Raw genomic sequence first — 20075 nt, 5'->3', positions numbered from 1 at the left:
CAAACACAATTAAATTAATTTGATGGGAAAATGACCCATATAGTTTAGGAATCAACAATTATGGGGCACTCCACCTTCAACTGTGGACTACAGACCATACTTACTTTATCTGACCAACCCAATGTTTTCCACGACCCACAGTCCAAGCAGAGGCTCATTACCGGGTCACCAAAGTCTAGCCAATAGGCCAAGGGATCGCAATCCTAGTCTGTGGATTTCAGGTCCTCCCCTAGAGACGAGTTAAGGTCACCTAAACCTGATGCGACCACAGCTCCTATGGTACATAGGGTATCTCTCGCACATGCATACGCTTCAGCCTAAAAGGGGGATTTATGGCTTTTTCGAACAATCTATCGATATGCATGTCGTGTGATGGTACATGCCTTATCTATTTATAGATAAGGCTTTGGCCCCCATCTCTATAGGCCACCATCACACACAAGGGTCACACAGTCCCTCGGTTCACTCATCTGGGCATATTCTCCGACCTCATCAAGAACTAACCCATTATGACCCTTATCGGTTTGTTCTTTATGCTCAGGTAACATGGGTTTTTCCCAATCGACTGTCCTAAATCGTCAAGTACAGTCCGTTATTTGCAAACATTGTTTGCTTAGTATAGCCCATGAGGGACCACACTTCCACTGAGTTCATGTTCCACTCTATCCTTTCATTTTATAAGCACTCATAAGGCTGTTAAAGGCCACATGAACCCAACAATAACACCAATAATATGGTAAAATATTCTACTCCTTGTTGGTTCTTTTTTAAAGTACCCCAAACGTATTATCTCTCTCTTTAAAACATCAAGGTCTTTGATACCCTAAACAAGTTTCTATCTCTCTCAAACTAATGTTTTTGACCTCCAACTATCAAGACTATTAAGCTTCTTCTTTTTTTTTGAATAAGAGGAAGAGGATTGGACACCCGGATCAGCAATCCAGAGCAAAGAATTGAGAGGATCAGTCGGTGTTGGCTGAAAACATTTCAAAAAATCTCTAAAAATTGTGTTTTTTGAGTTTCTTAAAAATTGGGAGTGGTGTATTATGTACTTTCATTATTTTGTAAACATATATGAATCATGAGACGTTTTCCTATTTGGATGCCTGTTCTATTCAACCATATCACTAAAAAATAAGAGCTTATAATAATCAACATGGAAATAAATACATGGTCTAAAATAGAACATACAATAATTAAAATACAACCTGATGCCAAAATGAAACATGTCGTTGTTCTTCCTCTTCATCGTGTCGGTGCCACTCATTGAATTGTCACGACAATTCATTGAGTCGTATCATGTACGCCTCATAATTGTCTGCACAACTTGTTGTACATTCTATTTAACAATAAGATCTTAATACAATTTAAAATTAAATTTATTTTTTATTGCTCTATAAAATAAGTTATTATAAATATAACAAATTAAAAATAAGTTATTTGTTTCTACATGTGTAATTTATAAATATATTAATTTAAAATTACAATCTATATTAAAAATGAAAGTAGCATAATTTATACAACAATAACAACTTATTACTAATGTAGCAATATAATACATTAAATTACGTGATGTTTTAATGTATTTATAACAATAAAAATTTCTGTACAGCAATAACAATTTTAACACAATTATAGCAAATAATTTAACAATTTTTACATAATTATATCATTCAACATAATAATATTAACCTATTTTTAATTAATCATATTTACATGAATATAAGTTTAACAAGTTATTAAGATAAATAAACAATAATAATTTCAATATAATTATCCTAATTTTTGTAAATTAATTATATGGAATTTCTCTTTGTAATTATATGTAGTTAAAACTTAATTATATGTACTTTTATTTTTTGGTAAATTATATAAAAAATAAATATTATTAATTTAAAAATGACAAATAAATTTTATTTTATAGACTTCCAGTTTTGTAGACGAACATACCCTTGTATGAGCAAGAGAGAGATAGAGATGTTAATGGAAATGTAATAAAATAAAATATAATAACTTAAAAAATAAAATGGAAACAGACAATTGAAAAATACGTCTTTATTTTGTTTTGACATGGCATATGTTAAACTCGGTATAGGTTCTGCCAATGTAATAAATATTAATTTTAGTCCATCATTTTCCCTCGTTTTTGTAATTTATGATTTAATCGTGAGTAAAGACCAACATAAGCATTATAATTGCTTACATGCCGCAACATGGATTGGATTATACACGACCTTGTTTATGTTGTTAAATTGTTCACACTCATGTAGAAACAAATACGGATTGGATTATACACAAGCTTGTTTATATTGTTAAATTGTTCAAGCCACCCATCTTTTAAATCACTAATGTAGAGCCTGTTTATATTGTTAAATTGTTCAAGCCACCCATCTTTTACATCACGAATGTAGAAACAAGAAAGAGAGATAAGGGAAGCACTAACTTTGAAGTAGAGGTAGATATATCCTACATCGAAAGATTGTGAGAGAGAGTCACCTTGCGAACTCCACGTCAATAGTAAAAGGTCTTGCCAATGAGGTCAAATATGTATAAGGGAGAGGTAAATGTTATAATACTTTGGCATTCATCAGTTGTATCATAGTATAATGCAACCATATTTCTAAAAAATTATATTTATGGTATTTGTATGATCCATAATTTTGCACACGCACTCTCTTCATCTCAATAATCAATCCTCCCCCAACAAAAAAGTTCAATTTGAACCCTAGGTAGGGTCAAAATTAGTCCCCTTCAACAACAAATCTTGGCCATTCATTTGGTAAATTTCAATATCTTAGCCATTACAAACTCAAAATCATTTTTTTCTTTTTTAACATTGTTCATAATAAAGCCACCTAAAAAAAATGGAAACGAAAAAATCCTTTTAAGGCCTAGATCTAAGCATCTTATCAAAATGAATGGCCTATGTTAATTGGACTAAAAAAATACTTTCTAAGTTCTTTTTTTTTTATTGTTCATTAAGAGTGTATATTTTAAAATTTGGATCAAACAAATGGCTCTAACATGATTTTTGAAAATTGTTGCATTATATTATGATACAACTGTTGCATAAAATCACTGCCCTATAATACTTGCTAATATAAGTGAGATTGGTGTGCCCCACAATAGTACTTTTTATTCGATAATCGTTTAAGAAATATGGTTTATTAAGAATGAACTGGTTCTTTGGTAAATAACCAGTACAAACTATTGAATTGAACCGGCTATTTCTAGGGATTACGATTAGATCCCAATATATTGGGGGTCTAGTTTTAGGGGATACAACTAGATCTTGATAGATTGGGGATGTGGAATGGTTACCACATACATGATCCAGATCCGAATTTATTAGAAATGAACTGGTTCTTTGATAAATGATCGGTACGGACCGACTTGAACATACTAGTTCTTGGGGACACTGTCGGATCTCGATATATTAAGAGATCCAGAACAATAACTATAATACTTAATCTGGATCAGACGATTCAAACAATTTTACAACCCTCGGCTTAAAGACTTGGACCGAGTGCAATAGGTTCACATTTTGAGTCACCAATTTAATTGGACATGGTGATGGAAAAATTAGAGTCGCTGCAGGATTGGGTGGTGGTGAATGGGCTCGGAGGAGTCCAAGGGAGGAGGGATTAGATAATTATAAAACAATTCAAACGATTCTATGCGCCCGCCGGAGCATTTTCTGCGTTCACTCCCTCGAGCGATATAACGACTTTTAGGCCCAAAATTTTTGTATGGTTGTATAGTCACAGTTGTGTTCAAAACTCAAAATCCAAATTTTAATTTTGAAGAGACTTTTATGGAGATCCTTTATTTTTAAAAATAATCTCATGGTTAAATATCAGATTCATCTAAGGGTGGCAACAAGCAGGTCTAGGGTCGAGGTAAAAACAAATGAGAAAAAATAAAAAATGGCTAGGTGGGGCCGGCGACCCTAGACTTCATGCCACAGTTTTCCGCGCCAATTGCCAGCCCTAGATGAATCATTAAAGAGCAATTTTGTATGGACATTGTTTGGGGGATTTTACCGTATGATGTTATTTTTACCATAAATTATGAGTACCACCCCGACGATGTTTTTTTGTTCTTAAGTTGCCCTCTTGTTCGGCACAGGACCCTATTCTTTCGGCAAATGTGGAGAGTTGTCTGGCATTCTTATTAACGGACAACTAATTTCTTTGTTAAGTTCTTGTCCGGTCGTAGTATTACCGGAAACTCTCTAGCATGGTGTAGCACAACCAAATATCCGTGGATGTGAAGCTTTACATGGCTGCTCCACAGAGAGGATGAGCGTTGGGTTAGAAAGTGTTAAGTCCGGGACTTTCCCAAAGTAATGAATAAGTGCGCAGTTGGGCACGGACAGATAAATGTGCAGTTGGGCTCAGATAGATAAGAGTGTTGTTGCTGAGCGCGGGTAGACTGGCGCACGTTGAGAGCGCAGGTGGATGAGCGCTGAGAGCGGATTGATGGGCACATTTTGAGAGCGCGGGTGGATGAGTGCTGAGCGCAGATTGACGGGCGCGTGTAGATGAGCGCTATTAAGCGTGGATTGACGGACATGTGTTAGAATGCGGTGGATAAGCACGCGGGTGGTGCATGGTGGTATAGAGTATCTCTCATCTCACATTCTCTCTCTCCTCATCCATGCTTCCACCCTCATCATTGTGTTCTCTATGCTTGCTTCTCTCTCCTCATGCATGATCACTTGAGTGTCATGTGGCACATGTATGCTTCCACCCCTCATGCTTATTTATACCCCTTTCATCTACTAATCAATTTGGTTTCTTTTTCTCTCCTCCCACTCCCTCACTTGCCCCTCTTTCCCCCACGTTCTCCTTCTTCTCCCTTAGTCATTTAACCTTCGTACATCTTTAACCTCTCAACCTTGAACCCACTCCACTTGAAGCTTGACAATTGAAGTGGAGCTTGTAGAATATTGCATCTTGAGGGTTTTGATTTGGAATAGGTAAGTGGATTTAGTTTTCATGGTTTAATACTTATGTTAATGCATGTTTCCTTACCTAATCAAAATGTGAAATTCGATTATGGGTGTGAGTGTGGGTGCTAGTGCATGCTATTAATAATCTTTTGAAGAGCATTTTGATTTTCAGAACTGTGGTCCCTGTTTGAGAGATCATTAGACTACCTTGAACCTTGCCTTAGACCATGAATTTTGGTGGGTCAGTAGTATATTGAATGTATTTCTACATGGAAAAAACCTTTTGTTGATATATCATTTAATTTGAAAGTTATTAACCATTTATTGAAGCAGATTTATGAAATAAAATTCCAGGGATTTAACCTGTTTTTGTGTGAAGCATTTCACATACCAAAATGTACCCAAATGAGGTCAAACCACTTTGAAATGCTAGATAGATTAGTCTAGTTTAAAATTAGTTTTGGAATCATGATAAAATGCCTTATGGTCTGAAAGATATGGTCATTTTTTTCAGTAAGGTGTCACCTTGGATTTTCTATTGCGCAAGACGAGAACATCAAATAGTTTAACAAACTTTAAACCAATATTTTTGTCTTTTTATGAGTCTACATTTTCATAAATTTGGTTGCAAGGTTAAATAATTGTTAAATTTAATGATATGAGCTTAGAGGTGGACAATGTTCATCTTGGAAACCCAGTAATATGACATAGTGATATCCATTGCATTGATATATAGCATGATATTGACATGATAATGTCTCTTGAGCTAATAAATATGATAATATGACATGATGATGTCTGTTGCATTGATATATAGCATGATATTGACATGATAATGTCTATTGAGCTAAAAAGCATGATAATATGATATAGTGGCGTTTTTGTTTATATGTATAACATGCTTTTGCTGAGATATATGTGCATAAGAACATGCTATTGATGAGATATATGTGTATGGAATATGCCACTGATGAGATATGTGTGCATTGCAAGGTGCTATTGATGAGATATGTGTGCACGGCAACATGCTACTGATCAGATATGTGTGCATTGTAACATACCACTGATGAGATATATGTGCATAGCAACATGTTATTGATGAGATATGTGTGCATGGCAACATGCTACTGATGAGATATGTGTGCATGATAACATGCTCGTGATAAGCTATGGGTGCATGGAGACATGCCCCTGCGATGATATGATGAGATATATGTGTTGGTAGTTGTGATATTTTCCTAACTCTCTATGATAGGATGAGAGTTAGGAGTGTGTGTGTTTGGGAGGGTTGCGCCCCCCAAAATCTATGTGAGGCACTACTCATTGGGACCCCTTTGGTAGTGTAATGCTTTCTCTCCAAAAAGACACATGAGAGGGTTGTATCTTGTAAGGCCCCTGCCTATCAAAATGCCCCAAAGCGCATTGGGGACTGTGTGTAAGGCACTACACAACGGAGTGAACCGTTAGTGGTGCTTCCCTCCTGATGAAATGGTAGAGGCTCTAGGCATCAGTGGAGCTTCTACTTCAAGAGTTAGGTAGTTAGTTAGTTAGTATATCTTGATATTGATTATGCTTAACATATACATGCCTAATTGTTTTGATCTGTTATAAGACTCATGCTTGAATGATTTGATCGACTCTTTGTCCATATCATATCAGATCGATCAATTTAGTTATTACTCCACCATGAAACGAATCGTACGAGACACGTGTGTAAGATATGAATTTGACTCATCACTCCATGCTTTGTAAGACTAGCATAAACCCGATTATTGTCATGATAAACATGATTTCATGGCACCTAGATCTATTTACTGGGCTTTACAGCTCACTCTTTCAACTTCTCCTCCATGTAGAGTGATAGCCAGCGTGTTTGGAGCAGCGTGACTTGGTGATTGCACTTGGGGTCTCTTACTCCCCTTCAGTTGAAACTCCATATTGCAATATATGTTTTAGTTGGTGGTTTGGCCATATAGTCCATTTTATTTTGACAATGTCTGGATGTTGGATTTTTTGTACCTTAGACTTATATGTACTATTTTATTACTGTTATATATATTTTGGGACTTGTTTGTGTATCAGACTATGGTTATGTATAATGTGTTTTGTTTTTCATTTCTTTCATAGTTGGCTTTGATAATGAAAATTCTTTTTTTTTCAAGTGATTGGGCGCACTCCAACCAGAGTGGTGCTTGCAACCTGTGGTTGCGATTCCACGCCCTATTGTCCTCCAACGGGCCCAAGCTTAGCCCTGTGTGGGTCCGATGGGGATGGTAGGGAGTGGGGTCATATCAGAAAGAGTGGAAAGAGAAGAAAGAAGTGAAAGAAATGAGGGGAATAAAGGACAAACAAGGTTTTGGGGATTATAAAAAGTTGTTGAATAATACGAATGCCAGACAATATAGAACTATATTACTGTCCGGTACCAACACCATCAAACATCAACTTAACAAATAATCTAGTTACCAACACCATCAAACATGAACTTAACAAATAATCTAGTTATTTGGTAATACGAATACCAGACAACTCTTTACATTTGTGAAAAGAAAACACCCTCATGTCAAGGTTTGTCCTTGCCAAATAATAGGTCAACGTAGAGAAAAAAAAAAAAAGTCGCGAGAGATAGTACTCGAAATTTATGGAAAAACAATTAAGGCAATCAAGCTATGCAACGGCGACGACGAAGACCATTCACTTCTCTTGGACCCATTTGCCAGCCACCGTTGCTAGAGCGGCATACGACGGGCCCCCTTCTTCAACCGCCTTCCTCGCCGCCTCCTTCAATTCCTTCCCACGCCGCCTCACTCTCTGCCCCTCCTCCGCCTCCATTAATCGCCGCACTGCCTTCTCTAACTTCTCAGCCTTCACCAAACCGCAGCTACCGCTATCTACCTCCACGTCCACGCCTACGCCCAAGCCCACGCCCACGCCCACGCCCACGCCCACGCCCATGTCCTTCACCAGCTCCCATGCGTTCAGCCTCTGCTCTGCGTACAGGGGAAAGGCCAGGATAGGCACGCCATGCCACACACTCTCCAGAATCGAGTTCCAGCCACAGTGCGACACGAACCCACCGACTGCAGGGTGTGCGAGCACCGCCACCTGCGGCACCCATGTCGGCCACACCATCCCGCGCTCCCTCGTCCGGTCTATGAACCCCTCTGGGAGCAGCACTTCCAAGTCTGCATTGGTGGGGCCTGAGAATTTTTCCTTTGGCGGACCTCGCAGAGACCACAGGAAACGATGGCCGCTTTGCTCGAGCCCAAGAGCGATCTCCTTGGCCTGGGCTGGCTCAAAGGCGCCCCAGCTCCCAAAACACAGAAACAGGACCGAGCCATCTGGCTGGGTGCCGAGCCATTTCAAGCACTCGTGAGGTTCGCTAGCAGGGGGCTGCTGTTCATCAAGGTTGAGGAGGGGGCCGACAGCGTAGACTGGGGGCGTGGGGTGGCCAGGTAGGCACTGACCATCGGGTAAGGCCTTGAGGGGTTGAGGCTCAAATTCTTCAAAGGTGTTCACAAGAATTCCCTCTGCCTCACGGAGGGGGCGGGAGTGTACAAGAACCAGGTGTATGCGTCATTGGTCTTGTTCATGAGCGTCGTGGGCATGTCGAGTGGTGGCAACGGCGTCATGCCGGGGATCGCCACCGGCTCCTTCAAATCCGTAAATTCCGATGCAATTTGGTCATGAAGTGTAGGGAGATAGAGCATTAGAGAAAGAAGTGAAGCGCCAGAAGTGAAGAAGTTGTACGCCGGAACACCAGCTTCAGCCGCAGTGTCAAGAATGGTGGTGCAGAAGAGATCAGTGATGAAGGCTCGAACCGGGGAGAGCGATTTCAGGGCTTCAGCAATGGATTGTTTGTGGGCGCCGATGAAAAGGCTGAGGAGCACTTCGCCTTTGCTTTCAGGGGAGAAGGAGAGGTGGGAGAGGGAGTGTGAGGAATTGGAGGGCCAGCGGTGCGGACGCAGAGATATTGGCAATGTAGGTGGCAGCGGCGCCAGGGCCAAAGGGGGATTGGGTGGTGAGGATTGTGATGGAGAAGGCGGTGGGGTTATGGTGGAGGAGGCGCTTCGCCAACTCCACCATGGACACCAAGTGCCCCACTGCTGGGCTTGGGAAGAGGACTAACTGAGTTGCCATTTCTCTCTCTTAGGTTTAGGTGGTGAGCTCAAAGTGACTGGGTGGTCCTATATTTATATATAGACGAAGGGTGATTTCCAATGGATCAAGCAGTTGCAGGGTAACTCCCTGTCCTCCATTTTATCTTCTTTCTCACTCTGCTTTTCATTCTCTCTTTCTCTCTCTACTGTCTTTCAGGTGAAATTTAATCTCTCTCTCTCCTTCTCTGTGTTGTGATCTTGGGGGACTGTCGAGGGTTTAGAAACAGGAGTTATTAAGTAGTGGGAGCCATGAATAAGAAATAAATTTGTATGATATTATTAATTTCCTTTTTTTTAGAGTAATTTCCAACTCATCCTACTTGGGTTTCTTTACAAAGTAGCTTTCTACGTAGAGTGTGTGGTTTACTTCAATGAAATGTATAAAAATATATGAAGAATAGGGTTTTTGAAACCTTTCAAGATCGATTTTTAAGATTTAAATTCCATTTTTCTTAGACATGATATTGGTGATGAAGATTAATTATGATCCATTGCAAAAATGGATTTTGGAAAGAGACCACCTTTGAACAGTATGAAAAACTCGGAGTGTTTTGGGTGAAAAAAGAGAGTTTTTATTTGTGAACAAAAAGGGAAAATAAAAAAAATTGGGTAAGACAGGGATGAGATTCAATATTAGTTGGTGCCCTTAACCTCTCGAGCATATCAAGTGTGAGTGACTACTTCATTCATATGGTATGACTTCACAATCAAAATTACGTTTGTATAAGGTGTCAACCTTATACTATTGAAGTAAGGTCCACCTCAAAACTAAACCACAAATGCAAGGCTGGTGATGCATAGTCTTGTGATGATATGAACATTTATTGCTGCCCTCAAATGAAATTTGAAGTTTTAGAAATCATGACGATCAAGCAGATCTATTACACACTTGAAAATATTGGAAATTTATGGTCCATATAATGTGTACGGAGATGAACTATTTTTAGGATTAAAAATCGTCTTTTGATTTTCTATATCTATGAATGTTGAGATTGAGATGATCGATTTGTGAGTTTTACAGCATAGAAAAGACCGTGGATTTTTTGGGTGCGCCTTACTTGTACGTTGACACCTTATATATACTTTTTCCTAAATATAAATCCATATGGTATGACGTAAAATATACTGTGGGGGTAAATGTATCTATGTAATTATATTTCTCTTTATGAAATGAGATTCAAATTCATAAAAAGTAAGTAATCCCTTTGAAGTTATGCCATTAATTGGAGGATTACCTGTCAAGATATCTTTCTTGTAATGCATTTTATATCATTCTATTTATAAATATAGAGAAATTTATTGTTCAGATAAACATTGTATGTGCCGATGTTGTATATGATCATGACTCGATTTTAGGTTCTACTAGCTTTGTCTAGATTAAGATACATCGTTGCCTAGCAGAATTTTACATCCAAATAATAAGATATGTTCTTCCCTTTTTAAGGTATGCCATCAATTGGATGGATTCATGATATAGTGTTTAAAAAATCGGTGACCCGATTCAAGATTCATGATATACCGGGATTCATGACATAATGTTTAAAAAACCGATGACCTGATCCGGCTGGATACATCGTTTCCTAGGAAATTTTACATCCAAATAATAAGATATGTTCTTCCCCTTTTAAGTTATGCCATTAATTGGATGGAATCATTTCCTAAGAGAATTTTACATCGAAATAATAAGATATGTTCTTCCCTTTTAAGGTATGCGAGATATGTTCTTTCCTTCTAAGGTATGCCATTAATGGATGGATTCATGATATATAAAAAATCAGTGAGCCGATCTGAGATTTAGGATCAACCGAGATTCATAATATACCGGGATATCGTTTCCTAGGAGAATTTTATTTCCAAATTTACATCCAAATAATAAGATATATTCAGATATGTTCTTCCCTTTTAAGGTATGCCATTAATTGGATGAATTTATGATATATAAAAAGATTCATGATGTACCGGGTTATCGTTTCCTAAGAGAATTTTACATCCAAATAATATGATATGTTCTTCCCTTTTTAAGGTATGCCATTAATTGGAAAATTAATTGGAGGTATGCTATTAATTGGAAAATTAATTGGATGGATTCATGATATATAAAAATGCAAAATATGATATGTTCTTCTCTTTTTAAGGTATGCCATTAATTGGATGGATTCATGATATATAAAAATAATTGGACGAATTCATCATATATAAAAATAATTGAATGGATTCATGATATATAAAAATAATTGGATGAATTCATGATATATAAAAATGCAAAATATGATATGTTCTTCCCTTTTTAAGGTATGTCATTAATTAGATGGATTCATGATATATAAAAATAATTGGATTCATGATATATAAAAATGCAAAATATGATATGTTCTTCCCTCTTCCCTTTTTAAGGTATGCCATTAATTGGATGGATTCATGATATATAAAAATAATTGGATGGATTTATGCCATTAATTGGATGGATTCATGATATATAAAAATAATTGGATGGATTTATGCCATTAATTGGATGGATTCATGATATATAAAAATAATTGGATGGATTTATGCCATTAATTGGATGGATTCATGATATATAAAAATAATTGGATGGGTTCATGATATATTATGCCATTAATTGGATGGATTCATGATATATAAAAATAATTGGATGGATTCATGATATATAAAAATAAGTGGATGGATTTATGCCATTAATTGGATGAATTCATGATATATAAAAATAATTGGATGGATTTATGCCATTAATTGGATGGATTCATGATATATAAAAATAATTGGATGGATTCATGATATATAAAAATGCAGTTTTTAAGGTAGGCCATTAATTGGATTTATGCCATTAAATGATTGGATGGATTCATGATATATAAAAATAATTGGATGGATTCATGATTATATAAAAATAATTGGATGGATTCATGATATATAAAAATGCATAATTGGATGGATTCATGATATGTAAAAATAATTGGATGGATTCATGTCATATAAAAATAATTGGATGGATTCATGACATATAAAAATGCATAATTGGATGGATTCATGATATATAAAAATGCATAATTGGATGGATTCATGATATATAAAAAGAATTGGATGGATTCATGTCATATAAAAAATGCATAATTGGATGGATTCATGATATATAAAAATATGGATGGATTCATGTCATATAAAATAATTGGATGGATTCATGACATATAAAAATGCATAATTGGATGGATTCATGATATATAAAAATGCATAATTGGATGGATTCATGATATATAAAACTAATTGGATTTATTCATGTCATATAAAAATAATTGGATGGATTCATGACATAAAAAAATGCATAATTGGATGGATTCATGACATAAAAAAATGCATAATTGGATGGATTCATGACATATAAAAATGCATAATTGGATGGATTCATGATATATAAAAATGTATAATTGGATGGATTCATGATATATAAAAATGCAGTTTTTAAGGTAGGCCGGCCATTAATTGGATTTAAGGTAGGCCATTAATCGCAGTTTTTAAGGTAGGCCACCCTTAGCCATTGGATTTAAGGTAGGCCATAAATCGCAGTTTTTAAGGTAGGCCACTAATCGCAGTTTTTGAGGTAGACCAGCCTTTAATTGGATTTAAGGTATGCCATTAATTGGATGGATACCGCTCTTATGAGATGCTTACTCAACATGCGCCATTTCTTAATCATACGCTTGAGGTCACCCTTTAATACTAGATTCTTTGAGCCAAATCCTTGGATGTGGGACTATTCTAGTCTACAAATAAAATTTATTTACTTTTTAGATTAATAATTTTTTATAAAAATAAAAATAAAAGTATATATAGTTAAGTTTTAATTATATATAATTACAAAACGAAATTCTATGTAATTAAGTTACAAAAATTAGTATAATAATATTCAAGTTATTATTGTTTATTTATCTTAATAAGTTGTCAAACTTATGTCAGTATAATCATGTGAATATAATTACATTAAAATTTATTAGGGGTTTTATTTTTATTTTTAATCATATGCTATGGAAACATTTTTAATATTTTTTAATCATATTTATTATAATTATTAATATTATACATTGTTAGCCAAATCTTGTATTTTATTTATTAATTTATTTGTATTATAAATTATGCAATATATTATTTTTTCTTATAGTTGTAAATAAGATTTTTTTAAAAAATTAGATGGTACTAAAAGATATTTTAGATTTTTTTTTATTTGTATAGTAAAATAATTATAAAATATAAATTTATAAACCAATAATTTCAATTTCAGTATATAATATTATAGTTAGTTAGGTTGTGATAATTTTGGATGAGTAAAGAGAATTAATAAATATTTAATACTTTGATGTAATACTAATTTTACTTCATATAATAATTTTTTTTAATCTTTTAATATGGAAGAGTTTACTAATATTTTAAAATTATTTGGATACAATATTATAATCAGTAATTATACCGACATCCAGACATGATAACATTGTCTCAGTATTCGCCTATTTTTACAAAGTAATAATAGCACATAATGCATCACTCATAAATACGTTTAGAACCTTAAAGAACACTAATTTTTTTGAAAAAAATTGAGACAAAGATTGCCGATTCCATCGATTCTCTGATCCAATCTGCCGTTTCTTCAATCCGACACATATATGGGTGTGACCAATTCGAGTCACCCATCTGTTTTTTTTAAACCTTGCATGATATTGTTCTTTTATTGCATTTGTGGCCTCCTATTCATATACATATAATACGTTTGGAGTAACTATTTAAAATTATGTAATAAAAAAAACCATTTAAAATCAAACATGCACGTACAAGTATATTTTACCGTATCCCGCAATACACATAGGATTTCATATATAATCACCATATTTTATGTTCGAAATGGTTCGGTGGGGGTGAAAAGGGCCAATAAAAAATCTGTTTGCTTTTTTGGTGGTTTTTTCCGAAGAGGTCTTTCTATTTTTAGACATCAATAAACTATCATAAGACAATATTTGTCCCCGAATTGATAATAATCAATGTGTATAACGTTTTCCTGGCAAATGTTTTCTTTGGATATCTAAAAGCAGAGGACTTAACATTTATTTTGTCAGCTCATTGCACACAAACAACAAAACCTTAGAGTAGGAGAGTTAATTGACAGAGAGAATAAGTAAAAAACAGTGAGATAGCCTACAGAGGGCTGTGTTTTGGCAGTGAAATTTAGTCTCATTTATAAAGAGAGTACGTTTTCATGTCGTGGGTTGTGGGGGTTCGATGCTTGTGATTGTTCATATCTGGATGTTTTGAATCATCGCGTCTCTTTACTAGTTAACATTAATTAATTGTTCATCAATTACAACTTTGGATGTTTTGTATCATCAAGTCTCTTTAATAATTGATATCAATTAGCACCACACACTCTAGTTACCATGTTGTGGTTTTCATTCTCACTACCAACACCACCCCATTAATATCTTCAAAAAAAGCTAACTCTTAATCTATTTAAAAAAATAAGTAGGGGCATATCTTTTTTATTGAATTACGTAAAAAAAAAAAAGAAAAAAAAAAGATTAATCAACAACCCTAACTATTCAAAATGAATTGTCACAAATAGAAAACAATAAGCATGACATTGCATGATATCTATCATATATTCATGTAGAAAATCCATACCAGCTGGTTAGATTTCTATAAGAATGCAGAAGGTCAGGTCAAGGTTATAAGTAGTATCCCTCCCCCTTTTTCTCTTGGTTTTGAAAAGAGGGCAGAGCATATAATTAATACTAAAATTTTCAAATTTGACAATCAAATCTCTACGGACGCGGATTCAATGCGGTCAATCCCTCATATGTAGAAATGCGGGCCTCTTAATAAAGGGTGCGGTTTGTATAGAGCCGAGGCTCTAAACAATCAAATTAGAGCCCACCTTCAAATAGTGTCGAGAAATATGGTTTTAATACTGAAAATTTTTGTGATAGCCTTAAAATATATTTTAATCTTTAATTATAAAATTTAAATCTTAAAAAATAACATAGATCGAGCAGGTTTATGAAAACTTGAAAATATTGAAAATTGATGGTAAAAAAATGTGTTACAAGATGCACTATTTCCAAAACTTGAAATCCATTTTTTTCTCATGTCCTTGCATCTTGATGTTGAGATGATCAATTTGATGATATTTGGGCATCAAAACAACCTCTTCTAATGAAAGTTTTGAGGTAGGCGCTAATTTGATTGTTTAGAGCTTGGGCTCTATACAAAGTTTTTCTTTTAATAAATCTATTTTTGATATGTATTTTACGACAAATTTTAAAGCTATGTAATCTCCAACATAGATCATGAATACAAATAAATAAATAAATTTTAAAAACTAAAAATAATAATTCTAGTAAGGAACCATTCGGAATGTTAGTTTCCATTGTTTTTAGATGGAACACTACTTGCATCATCTATAAGATGGATGCTTTACACTTTCTGGATAATATATGTACAAATGCAGTCCAGCCCGCATGAAACAATTTTCCAATCTCTACAATTAAAAAAATATACAAGTATTCAAAAAATTTAGAAACTTAAAATAGTCCAAAAATCTAAATTTTAAAATTTTTAAATATTAAAAAAAATATTGAAAACACTAATTGCATCATTTTCTTGGGATTGGGCAAAACTCGATCTCGATCTTATTAAATCTATTATATCCTTTGATGGCCTTTTCAATAATTAGTGATAGAATCCCACAATTTTCCTGTGTACCTTGTCTTCTTTGATGAAATAATTGATAAGACATTTTATATCCAGCTTGTAGTAGAGCTATGGAAACTTGATTTCTCCTTAAAGCTCAAAAATTGGTATTTCACATACCACAACTAGCATATCTTTATTTTTCATGATCGATTGTTGAAATTTGTAGCACTTATGGGTTGTTGTCAACATCCTTTAAACTGAGATTTACTTTGTCATATTCTTGTTCTTGCAATAAGTAGATCTTGTATCGCTTATTGCATTACTTTACCAAAATGTTCTACCAGTTCATCTTTGTGTCTATCACATATTTGATCCAATCGATCTAAATGCTTAATAATTAGATTCATAAATATTTGTGATGGAATCATGGTGCATGGATCTCAAGGCTCATATACCACTTGATGTAGGAAGAAGGGTAAAGGCTAAATAAAATAGAAAAATATAAGATAAGAATGAAGGGTTTAGAGACAATACCCTCTCTCAGGGTCTATAAGGGAGTCCAATCCAAAATTATCTCTTCATAATATCCAAAATGAACTCTTTTTATTTTTCATATCTTTTTTTTTTCTTTTTAGTCAAATAGTTACATATTTATATATAAAAAAGGAGAAAATATCATGTACGTCCATAGGCGTAGTGTTACAGTAAACGCCCACTGCCCAGATTGAATCTGGGTTGATCTGACGATCACAGATGTTTAGTAGTATTTGAATTTTAAATTTTTCTATAAATCCAAATCACTTGAAATTTTAAGTTGTATTCTTTAAAAATAGGCGAATCTACAAAAAATATAAAAAATATATATTTTACATGAAATAAATTGACCAAAATACCCCCCAAAAAGTTTTGGCGGTATTTTGGTTAATTTTATTTTTGTAAATTATTATTATTGTTTTTTATTAGATGCAATTGGTGAGAAGAATACACATCTAAAATTTCAAATGATTTGGATTTGTAGAAAAAAAATTAAAATTCAAACATAAAATGATGTCATGGTCATCAGATTGGCACAGATTCAATATGGGCTATTAGCGTTTACTGTAGTGGTCAGCTAGTGGACTTACAAAATCCACTCTCAAAGTCCAATAGTTACATGTTTATAAAAGAAAACAACCCCAAAATCATAATTTGTTTCATATGGGATCCTAATTAGCATTAAATATTATAAATTCGCCCCTCAAATGTCAAAAAAAAAAGACGGATATCCTAAACGATAACCATAAACCTAAAATAACTATAATATCTAATTTCAATATCCTAAAAAATAATAAATAAAAACGTAAAAACCCTAATTCATTAATTTTCTAGGGAAAACAATTGGGTTTCCATAAAGCTAATACATCACCTAGAGATGGATTCCTGACCTTTTTGTTGTAAGCCCTGCTGATTCCCGCTTAACGAGCCCCCAAATTCTATTGGGCTCGGAGGCATTTCTTATCTAAGCCCTCCGATCTTCTAAATAAATTTTGCCTCTATCCTCTTCGCATATCTTTATAATTTTCTCTCTTTATAAAAACCCTATAATGTTTTTCTTTATTTTTCTGAATTTATTTCTCTCAATATAAAATAACCGTTATATAGAAAAAGCACATCCCTGAAACTTAACTTTATCTCTATCTACTTGTAGACCCAAGGCCCATCCTAATCTAAAAATGAGTTATTCATGAATTTAGATCCTAAATAATAAGCTCTATCTAAATAAATAAGAAACCTAAATTAAAAGAAACCAATCCCATAAGTTCAATTAAGTCAACCTCTCAAATTACCTCTATTGATGACGGATTCAAGTGGGATGAAACCAAAATAAAAAGAAGCCTCAAAAGTCTGAGGGTGTCTCTCCATTAATAGCGGCACCCCAAGGCAGTGAAAATCCGCTTGACATGATATAATTCCCCATTATTGAAGAAGAACCGATAAGGGCAGTCCCATTCAAAGAATCGATGGGGATAATCCCATCTTAAGAATTAATAGGGACATCCACCTCCACCAGCCTAACAGCCACAACTTTCACCGAAGAAAATAATACAATAAGAGCAGAAGGTGAGGCCGAGACCTCATCTAATTTACCCTAAATGCCATAACGCATCCAAATGCTAACAACATTGCCTTCCTCATCCAAGAGTCCCACCAAGACTTGAGCATTGAGGATGAGCTTACAAAAGAGTTAATTCCTCAACAATCCAAGGGAACATGATGATTTTTCATCCTTTTTAATAACTAAGTTATGTATTCATACATCATTTAGTTATTGAGCGTGATGTATTCACTCTCAATAACTAAATGATGTATCCCTTTTAAAAAGCAACACAAGCACACTGGGATCACAGACCTCCTATCCGTTCAATGTCTCTAGAATGCTGGTCGAAACACTAGTAGAAACCACGAGGTCCTGGAGCTGCAAACAAGATAGTGGAAGGGTACCTTCTAAACCCAAACCTTTCTATCGCCCTTAAATTAGGGGCACTTAATAAAAAATGTTAACAACCCCAATTAATCCTACAACATGCATCTGGGTTAGCCTGTAAAAGGAAAACCTCAAGAGTTTAGCACCCGAGCGAGAGATTGTATGACCAGGAAAACTGAGTGTGATTCCGAGTGTAAAAATTCTAAGTTCGAAGGGAATCCTAACCCGATCTTTAACGCGACATGTCACAAAAATGCCTCACAGGCTTTCAAGATGGCGAAGAGGAAAAAAGGAAAAAGACAGACAAAATACTATGCCTCTAGGGACGAACATCTAAGACGAGCCCCGTGTAATGAGAAAAAAAAAAAAAAAATGTGTCCAAATCCTCAAGCAAATAAAAAACTACCATTACTCCTCAAAGGAATATAAAGCGGCATACAAAATTCTCCTAAGCAAATTAGAAGATGCCCAGTCAAACACCGGCACCATGCCTGTAAAGCAAATCAAGGGCAACTAAAACCAAAGGACCTTAACCATCTGAAGTTCAAAGGATCAATATTGGGGTTATGAAATTGGAAATATAAAGAGATCCTGAGCACTAGGAACAGTACCATGTATCTTCTAAGACGCCAATTTGTTCCAAGGACTTCAAAAACTTCTCTTTGGATTGCCAAATGAGAATTGAGATTTGAGATTTGAGAACAAGATGATTCCTAGTCTCAAAAGCCCCACCATGGTTAGCAACATTAACTAACCTGCCTCCCTGCATGCCAAAACACAAAGGGGAATTTGTTTTCCAAAATTTGGCTCTCCAGTTAGGTTTTTAGTAAATAAAAAGTCCCTACATAAAATATTTCTTATTTTTTATTTTAAAAAAAAGCATCCAAAAATTTCAAAAATCTTTCTTTGCAAAATAATTTTAAAAATATTTATTTTAAAAGTTCTTAAACAATTCAGGTTTTCAAATTTTCAAATTTTCAAATTTTAATTTTCATGTTTTAAACCGTCTTGGGTCAACCCTAAGTTGGACTTTCAAAATTTTAGGCTAGGTTTTTTTAAAAAACCATTAATTTCTTTCTAAAACCCGATAATAGTCCCTTTTCCAAAATTCTCCCCTTTTCAAAATGGGTGTGGTTTGTATAGAGTCGAGGCTCTAAATAATTAAAATAAAGCGTACCTTCAAATAGTATCAAGAAATGTAGTTTCAATACTGAAAATCATTGCAATAGCCTTAAAATATATTTTTAACTTTAATTATAAATTTTAAATTTTCAAAAATAGTGTAGATCAAGCAGATATATGAAAACTTGAAAATCTTGAAAATTGACGGTCCAAAAATACATTACAAGATACACTATTTCCATTACTTAAAATCCTTTTTTTCTCGTGTCCAAGCATCTTGATGTCGAGATAATAAATTTGAGGATATTTGGACAACAAAACAATCTCTTCTAGTGAAATTTTTGAGGTACAATCTAATTTGATAGTTTAGAGCCTCAGCTCTATATAAATTTTTTCCTTTCAAAATTTCTACATATATTTTAAAACCGAGGGATTTGGATTAGGCCCTAGAACTAATATGACACCATCTCGTCGTCAATAAAAGTTATAAGTCCAAGATCCAAGACGATTTCTTGATCAGGAGAGTTGCCAAGAGTGAATGGGAGAAATAACCTAGGAAAACATTTCCAAACCTTCCCAAGCCTACAAAGAAATCCTTAGCTAAATCCAAACCCCACGTTAGATAAACCCAAAAGAGATAAGGAACCTTTAAATAAAGTCAAATTTGGTTCTACCATCAAAT

General features: G+C 34.5%; 1 protein-coding gene across 1 annotated transcript; it reads right to left on the bottom strand.

Moving 5' to 3' along the window:
* Nucleotides 1–7441: 7441 nt before the first annotated feature.
* LOC18448119 (malvidin galactosylase UGT88C3) lies at nucleotides 7442–9302 on the bottom strand. The gene is given in 3 exon segments (XM_088858129.1): nucleotides 7442–8505; nucleotides 8508–8898; nucleotides 8900–9302. Coding segments are annotated over 3 exon segments (1443 nt in total). The 5' UTR covers nucleotides 9095–9302; the 3' UTR covers nucleotides 7442–7648.
* Nucleotides 9303–20075: the final 10773 nt, after the last annotated feature.

The sequence above is a fragment of the Amborella trichopoda genome, chromosome 2 (genome assembly GCF_054954075.1).
Source record: "Amborella trichopoda isolate Santa Cruz 75 chromosome 2, AtrichopodaSantaCruz75HAP2 v2.0, whole genome shotgun sequence".
Taxonomy (NCBI): domain Eukaryota; kingdom Viridiplantae; phylum Streptophyta; class Magnoliopsida; order Amborellales; family Amborellaceae; genus Amborella; species Amborella trichopoda.
This window is presented reverse-complemented; position numbering and strand designations above follow the sequence as displayed.